Consider the following 16,319-nt stretch of genomic DNA (forward strand, 5'->3'; position numbering starts at 1 on the left):
CTACAGCTTTGTTATTTTTCTTCATAGTTATCTCAAAATTAGTTGAAGGGAAGCTTCACGACAGATTATGTGATGTGTTGAGTAACATTTCTATTGAATACTCTTTTAAACAGAAGATGTTTATTTTTTATAGGAAAGCAGAGAGAGGACTGAAATCAGCATTTTCTGCATACAGTAAAACCCCTGGTTTCCGGCAGCTATGGGGATTGGTAGATGCCTAATGAGTGTATTTTCCGGTTGCTTGAGACTTAAAATATCCACCTAATACACCTGCCTTGAGAATAAACAGTTTAAAAGACAAAAATACTATACACTGACAAATTTCACTTGTATGAATATATAAACCTTAAAGCATTTTACCTTATTTTCAATCACATTATTTGAAAACATTTAACCGTCGCTGCATTTTCAGGTTCCTCCCCCTCCACGGAGCCGCCTGAAACATGAACAATAATATTATAAATAATTAAGTTTCCCCCGTGCCCCCTCCCCCCCACCACTCCCATTTACAGATAAAGCCTCTGACCGGGGTCACTCTTACTAAACAGGGTTAAGGAGACACTTTAAGAGAGTCACCCCGACGGTGAGCGGCATCAACCAGCTCTTCATCCTGGGCAATGCCATTTCTGTTTAAAGCACCTGCTACAACCAAAGCTCAACCAAGGCACGCCGCTTACTAAATATCTGCTCCCATCTTCTCCAAAGGTTATGTATGTGTTACATCAGAGAACATTAACTTCTCCAATTTTAAACTTGCATATTTTTTACCTATTTTTAAAATTGATTTTCCTTGTTTTTTTTTTTTTATTATTATTATTTACTGTGTTTATCTTTCAGTTTCCAAGTGTGTTATTTAAGATTTTACATGAAATTTTGTGAGGAGAAGAAATCCAACAGTGTCTTTCCTTGACTTAATTGGAATTGTTTCTTTCAGGGAAATTTTTCATGTTTGAAAGCAAGCAAAACTTCTTTGTCAAAGGATCATTTTATTGTCATGTAATAACATATTAAAAATATAATATACATGATGGAATTTAACTTTTGTCTACCATAAGGCAAACAGAGCATTGCCATGATCACTGCTCGATGCCTCTAACACTAGGCAGAGTCCTTTCAGAAACACTGAGTCCATGGATTCGCCTCCAGTGCTCCTGTGGCCTCTGCAATTGCACAGACTCATTCAAAAATCAACAGCCCGAGCTCTAGATCCAAACCATCTTAAGCATCTACCTGACAGCCCTGTTTCAGTTTATTTACTGAAAATACAGGAGCAAGAAATTAGTGAGATATTCCAGTGAGAGGATTCTTTGAAATGATGTGTCCAGATTATTTCTGAACGGGTGGCACAGATAGCATAGCACTATTACAGCGCCAGTGAACCGAGTTCGAATCGGGCACCAGCTCTAAGGAGTTTGAACGTTCCCCCCATGACTGTGTCAGTTTCCTCCGGGTTCTTTGGTTTCCTCCCACGTTCCAAAGACATACAGGGTTAATTGGTATCATTGGTTCAGAGTGACCTGTTACCATGCTGCATACCTAAATCTAGGTTATCAATGTGTCTTGTGCTGTGAAGCTTTCAAGGTAATCTAGGTTGTTTTACACAATTCTACTTGTCCTTGGTTTCAACAGGGACGAGCCACAGCACCCACTCAGTACAATCCAGCCTTGTCAGACATTCCCCCGCACGTGCCTCAGTTGCCAGCCAGTCTTCGTATCGCTATAACAGCCGTCACTCTTCCTTGCGGACGTCTGCCACTGGCCTGGTACCATGCCGCCGTTCATCCACTAGCCAGTTATCATTGCGAAACCTGCCCAACTCAATCCAGTCTCGACTGTCCATGGTGAACCAGTTAGAGCCATCAAGCCAGTCAGGCACTCTGAGTATACCATGTGGCCTGCCTTCTTCCAGCAGTTCCAGCCAGAGCATTCCCATCTGCAAGCGCAGCACGCTGGCAGGACTTTTGGGAACGGAAGGTATCACCAGTGTCGACATTCAGTCCGGCAGCAACCCGAGCACTGCATTTAACACACCTGCCAAAAGAGATGGACCTAACTACAAAGTCCAGGTACGTTCACTCATGGAGAAGTTTATTTCCTCAGAAGCCAGAAACAATGTGTCACTGCAGTTACCATTGTGTTCTTCCATTTGAATCTTTGGGCTATCCATGAACAACACTAGAATAATAGAGTCAGTGTGCGAAGCTGTGGGACGTGGTTGGCAAACCCCCAAACAGTGCAGTTTTGTTTGAGTTTATCCTCTCTCTTGTAGTTCATCATGAGTCTCAAAGCTGGAAAGGGCTGCCTTTAGTTTAACTACCCCTTTGACAAATCTCAAATTAGAATATCTGCAGTTTGAAATTAATGAGAACATGTGTCAGTGAGGTGAGAAAGCTTCTAAAAAGAACTCATGGCAAAGATCTGCATCAAGATCTACACTGATATTGAACCCCTCCTGTCTCCTCATTTGGGCAAATTTGCAAATATTTATGCAGGAGTATCGATCCGATTGGTTTACATTTCATGCATGATGGGAGGGGAGAGAGGAGAATCATAGTCAAGGAAAACTACTGAAAATTGTATAGAGTTGGGAGAAGTTAGTTACCTGGTACAATATTGATGTACAGTTTTTTATAAATCCAACTAAAACACTTGATTTTCTTCAACTTTTGCAACCTGTGTTTTACTAATAGGGCTCATGAGCTTCTTAAAAGCTGTATGTGAATGAGCTATTTCACTCCTGCTCTTTCTGAGCACTTTGACAATGAGTGTGTTTTATCCACATTTTATACTGTACTTTTGAGACGTACAAAAGGACACAAGTCGGATCCCTGTGCAAACACAGTTTGACACACATTCAAGATTCAATTTATTATCATAGTAATTTAAATTTAAATTTCTGTTTTCCTGCTGCAAGGCAGACAGATTCACCACCGGTAGGAATTGTCCAAGTGACTCTTACACTCAGAGAGAGAGAAGCAAAAGAGAGCCCCCCAGAGTCACTGAGTGTCTGTAGATTCATCTCCAGCTCTTCTGCAGCCCCCGCAGCCACACAGACTCCAGTCCAAACCATCGGCAACTCGAACTCCAGATCCGAACCTCCGACACAGTCAGGGACCCTTCAATGCCTTCGGCACCCCCTTGCATCCCGGTTCCAATACCTGGTACCCTCTCCAGCCAGTTCGAGCCAGTCTGCAGCCCAGCACGAGACTCCCAACAGCCGCCCACAGCTTCTGCGGGTTCCTCGCAGCGAGTCGCCAGTAGACCGCCGCATGCACTGGTCCCTCAGCCACAGAGCCACCACGGTTACCATACCCGTGGGTCGTCTCCTCCACTTCTCCCTCTCAGATGGTGCGTGATCTTCCCGTCATCTGGTGCCCTGCTCCAGTCCTCCATTTCCCCAATGTCTGCAGCCCCTCATGACTGCTGCCAGTGAATAGGCACTGCCATTTTGGGCGCACACCTATGGTCGCAGGATTTCAACTAAAACCACCGTTGGCTCCCTCAACGGGCCGTTCAAAGCCCATGCCACTGGGCAGCTAAGCCCTGTGAGAGTGCTGCAGCTCTGCTCAAGCCAGACAGTCCAGGCTCCGAGAGCTTTTGCAAAACCTTTCCCCATAAGGACTTCACAAGGAGCTGTTAATTGGACATGCTGTGGAGTAATGGATTATTGTTTTGGAAAGCAACAGATGAATGAACGGAGATTAGGTCCAGCGCTGCAGTCTGTCTGAGTGCAGGTGGATGTTCTAAGAGGGTCATGTGGTTTTTTTTTCTGAGTGAGAGAAAGAGAGAATTCAGTTCTACAGTTTAGCAGCAGCTGGGACTGGAACTTGACAAGCTGGTAAGCTTGTGGAAAGACCACATTTTAAAGACAGGTTGTGAGTTCTTAGTTCAGCCTGGTCAAAGTCCTTATGGTCCATACAAGAGGAGAGGACTGGCTGCCTAAAGTTTCATTTGAAATAAGGGAAACAAAAAGGAACTCTGTGGTGATCTGAAAGAAAGAGGTTATCATCTGGAAAACTCTGATGGGACAAGTTTCTGTGGCAAGACACTGAAGTGGCTGGTCAAAAGGAATCAGTTGTGGGTGTCCAACGAGCAACAAATCTCTCTGAAAACTGACAAGAACTTCCTGAGTGGTAACCATTTAACTTTCAAGCACCAAAGCCTGGTGAACTTTATACATGTTAAATTCTGTGGACAGTATAAGAATTGCCTGCAACCAGTGAATTTGGAGGAGAGAGATTGGACTGTGAATCAAAGAACTTTTCTGAACTTACACACTTGTGCGCTTAGAATTAGAAGGGGGTTAGGTTAATAGTAATAAGTTAAAGTTTGATCCTGTGTTCATGTTTAAAGATAATTAAAATCAACTTTTGTTTAAGTAACCATTTGTCTTGGTGAATTTCTATTGTTGCTGGGTTTTGGGGTCCTCTGGGCCCATAACAAATCAAATAATTTGCAAACATTGAATATAGAATGAAAACTTGGAGATGGATTCCAAGTAGATTTTCTCTTAAAATAATTGGCCAGCTTAACTCTCCAAAAATTAAATAGATTAAACCCTGCGTAGATGTAGATGTGAGGTTGGAATTTTTTTTTTCATTCAACTTGGCAATTCCCTAAAGGTAGGTCATTTTTTGGGACGAACTACGGGGGTCAAATTCCCACGGAACCCAATGTTATTTTTACTGAATAATATTAAGGTTATAAGGCCAAAATTAAAATTAAATATTTATCAGATTGAATTTATGTTAATTGGTTTAGTAGTTTCTAGGAAATGTATAGCAATGTCATGGAAGTCAGTAGTAGATTGAGACATGGAAAGATGGCACGCAGAACTTTGTAGTTGTAAACCATAAGAGGACCTTACTTATAAACTGCAAGATAAATATGTTTTTAGAAAATATGGAGCCCATATTTACAAAACGTTGGTTTCCATGCATGATTGGCTCTCTGAAGACCTCCCTTCTTGGTAACCTCCAATATACTTTATTGTATAAATGTTTTAGTTTCTTGGCATTCTCTTTTTTCTTTTTCAGGGTTGGGAGGGTGGGTTGAAGGGGATGGGAGTATATTACCACGTGCATTTTTTTAAACAATTTACAATTGAATGTAATGTAATTATATTGTGGTTAAAAATTTATTTTTAAGGTATTCAAAACAAATTGGCCAGTTAGAAGATGTAAAGGCATAGTAAAGGCCCTTCAAACCACAATGTTGTCCTGACCTATGTATACTTAGTCCATAACAATCTAATCCTTACCTACTTCACACTCTATATAACCTTGTATTTTCCATGTGTCCATCTAAGAGTCTTTTGAATGTCCCTATTGTACCAGCCTCCACCACACCAACCCCCCCCCCCCCCCACTTCCAATGCTTTCTGGGTATCCACCATCCACCATTCACTGAGTAAAAAACTTGCTTCTGATATCTCCCCTAAATAACTCACCTTAAATAGATGTCCTCTGATATTTGCTATTGTTGACCCAGAAGAAAGTTGCTGGCTGTCCATCCAACCTATGCCCCTCATAATCTTATACATTCCATTAAGTCATCTCTTGTCCTTCATCGCTCCAAAGAGAAAATCTTGTTTAAGTCATGTTCTCCAATCCAGACAACATCCTGGTAAATCTCCTCTGCTCTCTCTCCAAAACACCTACATCCTTCCTGTAATGAGGCAACCAGAACTGAATGCAATTAGTGATGTTTGTGCTTTTATTTCCCCCTGGTCATTTGCAGATAATTGACACTAGCCAAATCATGGAAGCCATCAACATGTCCAAGAGGAGAGAACTGCACTGGCCAGATGAAGCAATTCGAATGCGCGCAGGCAGAATCAGCTGGAAAGACTGGAGCCCTCGGGAAGGCATGGAAGGCTACGTAAGATGCCACATCCGTCAATATTTTCCCCACTGAAGTATTAAAAATGCAGGTGCAGCTGTTCAGTACAATAGCTCTAAGTGTAGAGACAGGAGAGATGGGGAAGATAGTAAATGAATATTTTTGTGAATTTGTTTACTGTGGAGCAGGAGTGGGAGGGGAGGGAGATTCAAAGTTCAAATTTATTTCCAGAGTACATACATGACCTCCCATCCAACCCTGAGATTCTTTTCCTGCGGGCCAGGCAGAATCTCTACATATCAGTAGCTATAAACTGTACTTAAGAAAAAGATACGTATACAAAACAGAGAAATGTAAACAAAGAAACAAACTGCAATACAGATTAAAAAATTCAGTAATAAATAATGTGCATAGTAAGTCTTTAAATGAGGCCCAGATTGAGTTTGTCGTTGAGGAGTCTGATGATGGAGGGGGCAGCAGCTGTTCCTGAACCTGGTGGTGCGAGTCTTGTGGTACCTCTACCTCTTTCTTGATGATAGCAGCAAGAACAGCGCATGCCCTGGGTGGTGTGGATCCTTGATGACGGTTGCTGCTCTCCAATGGCAGAGTTTCCTGTATATTTCCTTGATGGTGGGAAGGTTTTGCCTGTGGTGTCCCGGACTGTGTCCACTACCCTTTTCAGAGGTTTCCGCTTGGAGATATTGGTGACTCCATACCAGACCATGATGATGCAGCTGGTCAGTGCACTTCCCACTACCCGTGCAGAAGCCTACCAAGATTTTCAATGATATTCCAAACCTGCACAAACTCTTTCTTCAAGGGTCCATTGGGTCCAAGAAAGATATTGACTGCCAGGAATTTAAATTTGCTCACCCTCTCCATCTCTGGATCACTGGATCGTACACCTCTGGTACAAATGACAACTGGAGATAGAGAAGGCATGTAAGAAAGGCAATGTTACAATTGTCATATAACCATATAACCGTTTACAGCACGGAAACAGGCCATGTCGGCCCGTCATAGGAGACTTCAATATGCAGATAGACCTGGGAAAATCAAATTGCCAGTGATTCCAAGAGAAGGAATTTGTGGAATAACCTGCAAGATGGTCTTTTTGGTTGATCCTCCTGGATTTTGGGCTGTGCGATGAACCAGATTTGATTAGGTAGCTTAAGGTAAAGGAACTCTTGGTCGGAGGCAAGGCTAAGATCAGACATGGCGACATTACAGTTGAGGGACGGTCACTGTGGAGGCAAGAGAGAGGAGCTGGCCAGAGTTGATCAGTAGATTCCGGCAAGGATAACGATAGAGCAGTAATGATAGGAGTTTCTGGGACAAATTTGAAAGATGCAGGGTCATTTCATCTCAAAGAAGCAGCAGCCTTCAGTAAGAAGGGTGAGGCAACTGTGGCTGGCAGGGGAAGTCAACGATTTGGATTTTGGATTTATTGTCAGAGTACAACATACAACCCTGAGATTCCTTTTTTCTGCGGGCACAGCAGAATTGCCACTAATTGGTTATCTTTGGCTTGGCTTCGCGGACGAAGATTTATGGAGGGGTAACGTCCACGTCAGCTGCAGGCTCGTTTGTGGCTGACAAGCCCGATGCGGGACAGGCAGACACGGTTGCAGGGGAACATTGGTGGGTTGGGTGTTGGGTTTTTAATAAACTATACACAGGTAAACTTATAAAGAACTGTAAACAAACTGACTATGTAATACAGAGACAACAAAAAAGAAAATCAATAAAGTGCACAAGTAAGAGTCCTTAAATGAGTCCCTGATTGAGTTTGTCATTGAGGAGTCTGATGGTGGAGGGGGAGCAGCTGTTCCTGAACCTGGTGGTGCGAGCCTGGTGGTATCTACACCTCTTTCCTGATGGCAGCAGCGAGAACAGAGCGTGTGCTGGGTGGTGTGGGTCTTTGATGATTGGTGCTGCTCTCCGACGGGAGCATTGCTTGTAGATGTTCTTGATAGTGGGAAGGGTTTTGCCTGTGTTGTCCTGGGCTGTGTCCAACACCTTTGGAGGGCTTTACGCTCAGGGGTATTTGTGTCCCCACACCAGACCATGATGCAGCTGGTCAGCACACTTTCCACCACACTTCTGTAGAAATTTGCCGGGGTTTCTGGTGTCATACCCAACCTCCGCAATCTCCTGAGGAAGAAGAGATGCTGATATGCTTTGGTGTGTTCGGTCCAGGAAAGCAGCATAAAAGCAAGAATATTGGAAAAATTATCAGGATTGGGCTGCTTTTAAAAACCAGAGAGCAACTAAATAAAGAGAGAAAATATGAAGTCGGCTAGCTAATAATATAAAAAAGGACCTAGTTTTTTTCAGATGTATAAAGAATAAAGGAGACCCAAGAGTGAATGTTCAACTTCTCTTTGTTGAAAGGAAACTATTATGTTGGCTTTCTCTCTTTCTATCACACGGTGTATCATACATACAAGTCCTTCCATATTTCCACTAATTTTAAAAAGCCAGCTTTGATTCAGATCACCAGTCTTAATGCTACTGGAGGAGAAACGACTGAGTATTAGAGGTCCAGAAACATTCCCACGAGGAGGAAAAAAGTCAGTGTGATTTGCTTTCTGTATTTAAATTGTCTCACGGTGGGCATGACCACTGATTATTAATACAAAACAGGAAGAGGAGTAGAAAATAAAGGGATATTAAAGTATTGATATAATCCTCAAGTTTATGTGGAAATGAAAGCCTTGCACACGGTCCAGATTTTTATGAGATGTTCTTTGCTGGTGTATATTTTCTGAGTTGAATATTTCCTTTCCTCTATTATTAGGTGATTCACCGTTGGGTGCCTTGCAGCAGAGAGCCTTGTAGCAGGTCCCACATAGACAAGACTATCCTGCTGGTTCAGATTGAAGACAAGTATGTTCCTATCATTGAGAATGGGGTCCTAGAACTGGGAGCTGAAGTTTAAAACATTTGCAGGTGATGGAGACCAGAGTCATCTCAACCTGCGGTCCAGTGGTCCAAATGTATTCCTGCAACAGCTGAAGGTGGGAAAGGTGATCCCAGAATTTAACTCCTTGCAGTCAAAAGCTTTGAAGGATGTTGCTTTATCAGATCTTAAATGAGGTTAAAAAGGAAAACTGCATGGAGGTAGAAGTCTGATTTAAAATTATAATTTGTCTTTTTAAAATAAACATAAAAATACTATGCATCTAATATGCTTTAAAGAACATATTTTAAGTTGTAAAGAGATTTTGTCTGTGTTTATTTATTTGCCAATACTGAGACTGCCATAGTTTCATACAGCGCACGTTTAAACTTTTTAAAAGGTATTTTGAAGTTATTGATAGATTGGAGTTCTTTTGTATGGTCAACAAGTATAATGTATAGTTTGATCATTTCACTACTGTCTCATTCCTTCCGAGTCATGACTGTGTTTTAAAAACAACTGCACTAATTAAACAACAATGCACTAAATATTTCTGAGGTTGCTCAGAGCTTTTTATTTATATAAATGCCATTATATTTTAAAATGCCTTTCAGGATGAGAACTTTTAATCATCAACTCGTCATGCTACAACCTCACCTTTTCTTATTTTCTTTGGAATTGAAATTTATTTTTTATTTGTTTCAATAGGACCTGTAAACAGTTGTATTTTTTTTTATATTTATTACTGTGAACTTTTTTTTGTTATATAATCTTTCATTCTTGTGTATTCAGGGAGAGAAATTTTAAGATAAAGTTAACAGTGGGTTCGGCAGTAGTTTTGCTGGACTGAATTGCAAAATGACTGGATACAGTTGACTGTTTCCTCACAAGCCGTGCAATTTAAGCCCCTCCCCTCTATCAAAGCAACCACCACCACAAATGTATGGCAAAGGGATGGGTGATGTGTATGTATACCTTAAAACTTGTAAATAATGTAGTTGATGCTTAAATAAAGATGACAGAAGCAAAATGTTTTTTTTTTTCCCTGCAGCTTAATGCTTCTGAAACTAAATACAGTATTGAAATTATGATCAATGAACACAATTTTATAATAAAGCAATTCCTTCCTGGTGCACGATTTCTGCCTTTAATTTAAACTGCACAAAGAATATGAACTTAATTATTCTCATCCAATAATTTCACTGCTTCAAGTTAACATGGCATCTTTGCCCTGGTATCAGTTCTGAAACAGTGGTAATGAGGTCGAATCTGGGTGAATCACAAACTGAGGCATCATCAAGCAAGTTGTAGGTAAGTACCACATTGTAACCTCCCTTGTGATCCAGATGATGAAGAAAAGAACCACTGGACACAACAGCACTGGCCTATCTAATCTGTGTTGAACTATTATTCCACCTCGTCCCATTGACCTGCACCCGCTCCATAGCCCTCCCATCCATGTGCATATCCAAATTTGTCTGAAACGCCAAAATGGAGACTGCATTCAGCACTTCAGCTGGCAATTCATTCCACACTCCCTGCATGAAGAAGTTCCCCTGAATGTTCCCTAAAATGTTTCACCTTTCTCCCTTAACCTATGTTCTTGTCTCACCTGATAGTGAAAAAAGCCTATCAATCCCCCTCATAATTTTGTATCTCAAATCTCCCCTCATTCTCCCACACTCCAGGGAATAAAGTCTCTTTAATCTTTCCCTGTAACTCAGTTCCTCAATTTCCAGCAACATTCCTTGCAAATCTTCTCTGCATTCTTTTAAACTTAGTGATACCTTTCCTGCTGGTAAGTGTCCAAAAACTAAAACTCCAAATTTGTACTCACCAATGTTTTGTACAACTTCACCGCAACATTCCCAACTCAATACTTTATGAAGGGCGATATGCCAAAATCTCTCGTTGCAAGCCCATCTACCTGTGCCACCACTTTCAGGGAATTATATATCTGTATTCCCAGATCCTTATGTTCTGCCACATTGCTCAGTGCCCTACCATTTACCGTGTATGTTGTCCCCACAAAATGCAACACCTCACACTTGTCCTCATTAAATTCCATCTGCCATTTTGCAACCCTTTTTTTCCAGCTGCCCTAGATCCCTCTGCAAGCTTTGAAAGCTTTCCTCGTTGACCACTACACCCTCAATCTTTGTGTCAATTTACCACCTTCTCATCCAGATTGATGCTATAGTTGAAAACATCAGTGGACCCAGTACTGATATCTGAGCACACCACTAATCACAGGCCTCCAGTCAGAGGGACAACCATCTGCTTCTTCCAATTTAAGACCTCACCATGAACTCCAAGCGACTGAACCTCCCATGTGTGACTTTGTCAAAGACTTTACTATAGTCCAAGTCGACAACATTCACAGCCTTTCCTTCATCAACCCTCCTTGTAAAATTTCATAAGATTGATTAAACATGACCGACTTTGCAAAAAGCCATGTTTACTACATCTTAACAGTCCCTGACTATCCGATCTCTTAGAAAACCTTCTCACTACTGATGTCAGGCTCACTTCATGCCTAATGGCATTTTAACTATCTCTATCGGGATCTCTGCAATTTCTAGAGCACCCTCCCTCAAGGTCCAAGGGACTAACTTTTCAGGCCATTGAGCTTTATCCACCTTTATTTGCCTCACTTCTCCTCTTTAATCAGTATAAGTACCACTGCCTATTTGCCTCACTTCTATAGATTGTACTTGTCTCATGAGGAACTGCAGATGCAAAAGAAATCCATTGAAGATCTCCCCCATCTCCTTTGGCTCCATGCATCGCCAACCACTCTGATCTTCAAGAGACTATTTTGTCCCTTCCCATTCTTTTGCTCTTAATGTATCTGTAGAAGCCCTTGTGATTTTGCTTCACTTTATCTGCCAAAGCAACCTCTTTTAGCCCTCCTGATTTCCTTTTTATACTCTTCGCATAACTCACTTACTCCTGTTGCTTATACCTGCTATACATCTTCTTTTTCTGAATTAGATACTCAATCTCCCTCAAAACCAAGGTTCCCTAGGCCTGCTGGTTTTGTCTTTAATTCTGACTGGAACATAGAAAGTCTCAAAATTTCTCCTTTCAAGGCCTTCCGATTCCCAAGCACACCCTTGCCAGAAACTGACCTGACACCATCCCGCTTACCAAATCTTTTCTCATTCCCTCAAAATTTCTCCAATTTATAATCTCAAACCAAGGACCAGACCTATCCTTTCCCACAACAATCTTAAAGCTAATGGCATCATGATCACTGGACTCAAAAGTGTTTCCCTTACACCTACTTCTGTCCCAAATATAATTGCAGTGGTTCTCAACCTTTTTCTTTCCACTCACATCCCACTTATAAGTGATCCCTATGCCATCGGTGCCCTGTGATTAGTAAGGGATTGCTTAAGGTGGGATGTGAGTGGAAAGAAAAAGGTTGAGAACCACTGGCTTAGTGTCTAATGCAGTTTTATTAGTACACATTCTGGATTTAAGAAACCATCCTGAACAAATGTGACAAACACAAACTCATCCAGCCCTATTATAGTATAGGAGTCCCTGTCAATATGTGGAAAGTTAAAATCACTGACAATTGTGTTTCTTCCTTCAATACATAAACGTGCTGGAGAAACTCAGGTCATGCACCATCTATAGGAAGTAAAGGGTAACCAACGTTTCGGGCCTAAGCTGATCATTGAGGTGTGAGCAAAAAGCAGGCAGGAGCCTGAATAAAAAGGTGGGGGTGAGAGGAGAGGAAAGAGGGAGGGGCAGGGGAAGGATCACAGGTAAGAAGTAGATGCAGGTGGGAGGGTAGAGGAGAAAAAAATGAGGCGATGGGGAGAGGGTAGCTTAGAGGGATAACATTAATCCACAGCGGGAGCACCGGATGCAGTAGATTACCTCTGCAGATTCACAAGTGAAGTGTTGCTTCACTTGGATGGACTGTTTGGGTTCCTAACTGGTGGTGAGGGAGAAGGTGTAGCATTTCTTGCATCGGGGGTAGGTTCTGAGGGGGCAATTAGTGGGAAGGAATGAGTGAACAATGGACTGCGGAAAGCAGAGAGGGAAGGGGAAGACGTGTCTTGGTGGGATCACATTGTAGATGGCGTAAATTGTGGATTTATATATGTGGAATCATCTGTTGTTTGAGGGATTGGTGGGTGAGGACAAGGGGAATCCTGTCCTTGTTACATCTCCGAGCAGAGGGGGCCAGAGGGTAGGTGTGTGGGAAATGGAGGAGCTGCGGGTAAGGACTAAGTTGATGGCAGTGATGGGAAAGCCACGATTTTTTGAAGGAGGTCAGGGTAAAAATCAGCCACACAGTGAATAAAGTGGATGTGTGAGGCAGCACCAATATTGTTGATGTCATGGAGGAAGAGTTGAGCCTTGCCTGTGCAGGGAACAGGATCCAACAAGTGAAGGATCATTTCTCTTGTGAATCTGCAGGGGTCATTAACTGCATCCAATGCTCCCGTTGTGTCCTCCTCTACATCGGAGAAACTGGGAGATCACTTCATTTGAGCACCTTTGCAAGCCTTGAAAACTCCTTATTGTCCACTACACCAGTGGTTCCCAACCTTTTTCTTTCCATTCACATCCCACCTTAAGCAATCCCTATACCATTGGTGTTCTGTGATTAATAAGGGATTACTTAAGGTGAGTAGGAAGGGAAAGTTGAGAATCACTGGTGTAGACCCAATTGTGACTGAAATATTTTGCTTGAGAAAAGTGGTCATTGGCCCATTTCCTTTAGAGTTCTGAAACAGTGCACATAACAAGTCAATGAGGGACGATCAAAACAAGGTTTTCAAACTTTTTCTTTCCTCCCACATCCCACCTTAAGCAATCCCTTACTAATCACAGAGGATCGATAGCATAGGGAATACTTAAAGTGGGATTTGAGTGGAAAGAAAAAGGTTGAGAACCACTGGACTACACCCTCAATCTCTGCTGCATCAGCAAGGATCTTTCAGTGGCCAACCTTTCAATTCCACACACCATTCGCACACTAGCATGTCTATCTCTTGTCTGCTAAACTGAGGCAACCAGCAAATTGGAGGAATAACACCTAATACTCTGTCTGGGCACTCTCCAACCAGATAGCATTATCATTAGTTTCTCCAATTTCCGCTAAACCTGTTCCCTGAGTCTCTATCTTGCCTGATCCCTTTGTCTCCTATCCATTCAGAGAGCTGCAGCCTCGCCCAATCACTTCTCAGCTGTTTTCTCCTCTACCCTCCTACCTTTTATTAGTTAACCTGTGCCCCTTCTTCCCTCCTCTCTTCCCCCTTCCACCATTTTATTCAGGTGCCTGCCTGCTTTTTGTTCACACTTCGAAGGACTACAAGATTCTGAAAGGCACCTTTTCCCAGGACATGAGTAGCAAACACCAGAGGACATTATACAAAGTGAAGGGAGGTTTAAGGGAGACATCAGAGATTTTTTTAAACACAGAGTTGTGGATGCCTGGAATGCCTTATCAGGGGTGGTGGTGGTGGAGGCTGAAACATTAGGGGCATTTAAGATACTCAGGGACATGGATGAAAGATAAGTAGGAATGGTTTAGTATTTTTGTGGTAGGAATATATAGGTCAACACAATATTGAGGGCTGAAGGGTCTGTACTGTGCTGTAATGTTCGATATACTTGACACTTTTTTTGCAGTTAAAGCTGGAGAGGCCTGGCACTCCATTTGGGGAATTTAAACCAGGGCAGGAGTGACATCAGAGCCCCAAAGAATGTTGTGGAGCAGAAGAACCCATGGATTCAGGGACTTAGCTCTTTAAAGATGGCAGATCAAGTAGACAGAGCAGTGAAGAGAGCATTTGGACTCATACCTTCATCAGTCAGGGCACTGAAAGCAAGTGCTGGGAACATCAGGTTGAAGTTAGACAAGACATTGGTGAGGCCACACTTGGAACATTAGGTCACCTAGGTAGAGAAAAGATATCATAACGTTGGAAACAGCTTCACAGAATAGTCGCTAGGATGAGGGAAATTGAGTTACTGTGAGTGGCTGGAAAAACTAGCTTTGATTTCCTTCATTTATATGAGGTTGAAAGTAGATTTTATTGAGGTCTATAAAATTATGATGGGTGAATTGTAACCATCTGTTTTCCAGAGTGGGGAGAATCTAAGACAAGAGGGCACAACTGCAAGATGAGGTGGGGGGGAGGATTTAGAAGGGATATGAGGGGACAATTCACTCAGAGGGTGGTGGGCACATATGAATTGCCAGGCACAGTGGTGGAGGCAGGAGGTTTAGCTTTCTAAACACTTGAATAATTCCATGAATGGAGGTGGGGGGGTGGTTGGAATTGGAGGTGTCTGGGCCTCATGCAGGCTAGTGAGACTAAAGCAGGAGAGCACGATAGGCACGGACAAGCTGGGCTTGTGGGACATTTTCTAGTTGTTCATCTATTTCGTAACTAGTTACAAATCAACATGCAATTTTGTCTTTGTTCCCCAATAATATCCATCAGCTTTTCCAGTTAACTGATTAACCATAGAACACTACAGCACAGAAACAGGCCCCTTTGGCCCTTCTAGTCTGTGCTGAACCACTTCATTTTGCCTAGTCCCACTGACCTATACCCAGTCCACAGCCCTCCATACATCCCATCCACGAACCTGTCCAAATTCTTCTTATACATAACCATGTTAAATGAACTGATGCAAGATTGTGCAAATTATTTACAAATAGTTTGCAGAATATCAAAAACCAGATGGACCTACTCATTAAAGCTTTGCCAATACCTTGTTTCATCGACTTACCTGCTGTACAGCTCCAATTGTTAAAGGTGTAACCAATCAAGTAGGATGACTTCACTACACATTTAGTGTTTTCTTTATGCATACATTCCTCTGACTTCCCTGCTCATTATAACTAAATAGCAAAAAAAAACACGGGGGAAACAAGAAGAGACATTTGGGAACCAAAGTTCATGTGGTGAAATAGTTTCCTACAAACCAACAATCGGAATCACAAGTGTAATCTGCCCTACAAAAACAACCGTCATTGTTTTACTCACAATCTGTAGCTATTGGCGCCTGTTTTTGGAAGTCTCTGAGCATCTTGACCCCGTCACAGTGGGTCAGCTAACGAATGGTGAGGAACAAGGAGTGAAGACCCAGCGCTGCAACGCAGAGTCAAACAGCCCAGTCCTAATCCAGTAGCTCTATACATACTTTAAAGGGCTAGTTCAAGAAGCCGATAGTGTTTTTTAATTAAAAATCTGCAACTGCTCCCCCCCCCCCCACAAGATGGCTGTGCCTGTGCTTAGCTGTGGCAGCAGGGAGTTGCCGGCTCTGGGGAGCAAAGGAGAAGCAGAGGAGATGACCCTGCAGGACAGTGGCTGCTGTAGAAAGGCACAAGGGAGCCAGGTATCAGAACCAGGATTTGTGAAAGCAAGAAGGCTTCCCGAAGGGTCTCAGGCTCTGAAGGCTTCCTGATCGTGTCAGGGGTTTGGATCTGGAGCCCGGGTTGTAAATGGATCGAACACGGGTCAGTGCAACTGCAGTAGCACTGGAGGCAAATCCACAGATAATCCGTATCTCTGAAGGGACTCTCTTTTGCTCCTTTTTC

General features: G+C 42.5%; 1 protein-coding gene across 6 annotated transcripts in view; it reads left to right on the forward strand.

The window, feature by feature from the left end:
* Positions 1–9,876, forward strand: part of pcnx1 (pecanex 1) — a 250,671-nt gene extending 240,795 nt beyond the window's left edge. For all 6 annotated transcript variants that reach the window (XM_069918117.1, XM_069918119.1, XM_069918120.1 and 3 more), the window contains 3 exons: positions 1,630–2,066; positions 5,740–5,880; positions 8,642–9,876. In XM_069918117.1, the coding sequence (XP_069774218.1) occupies positions 1,630–2,066; positions 5,740–5,880; positions 8,642–8,782 (719 nt within the window). In that variant the 3' untranslated portion in view covers positions 8,783–9,876. The remainder of the gene's footprint in view (positions 1–1,629; positions 2,067–5,739; positions 5,881–8,641) is intronic.
* Positions 9,877–16,319: the final 6,443 nt, after the last annotated feature.

This window comes from Narcine bancroftii, chromosome 2 (assembly GCF_036971445.1).
Source record: "Narcine bancroftii isolate sNarBan1 chromosome 2, sNarBan1.hap1, whole genome shotgun sequence".
Lineage (NCBI taxonomy): Eukaryota > Metazoa > Chordata > Chondrichthyes > Torpediniformes > Narcinidae > Narcine > Narcine bancroftii.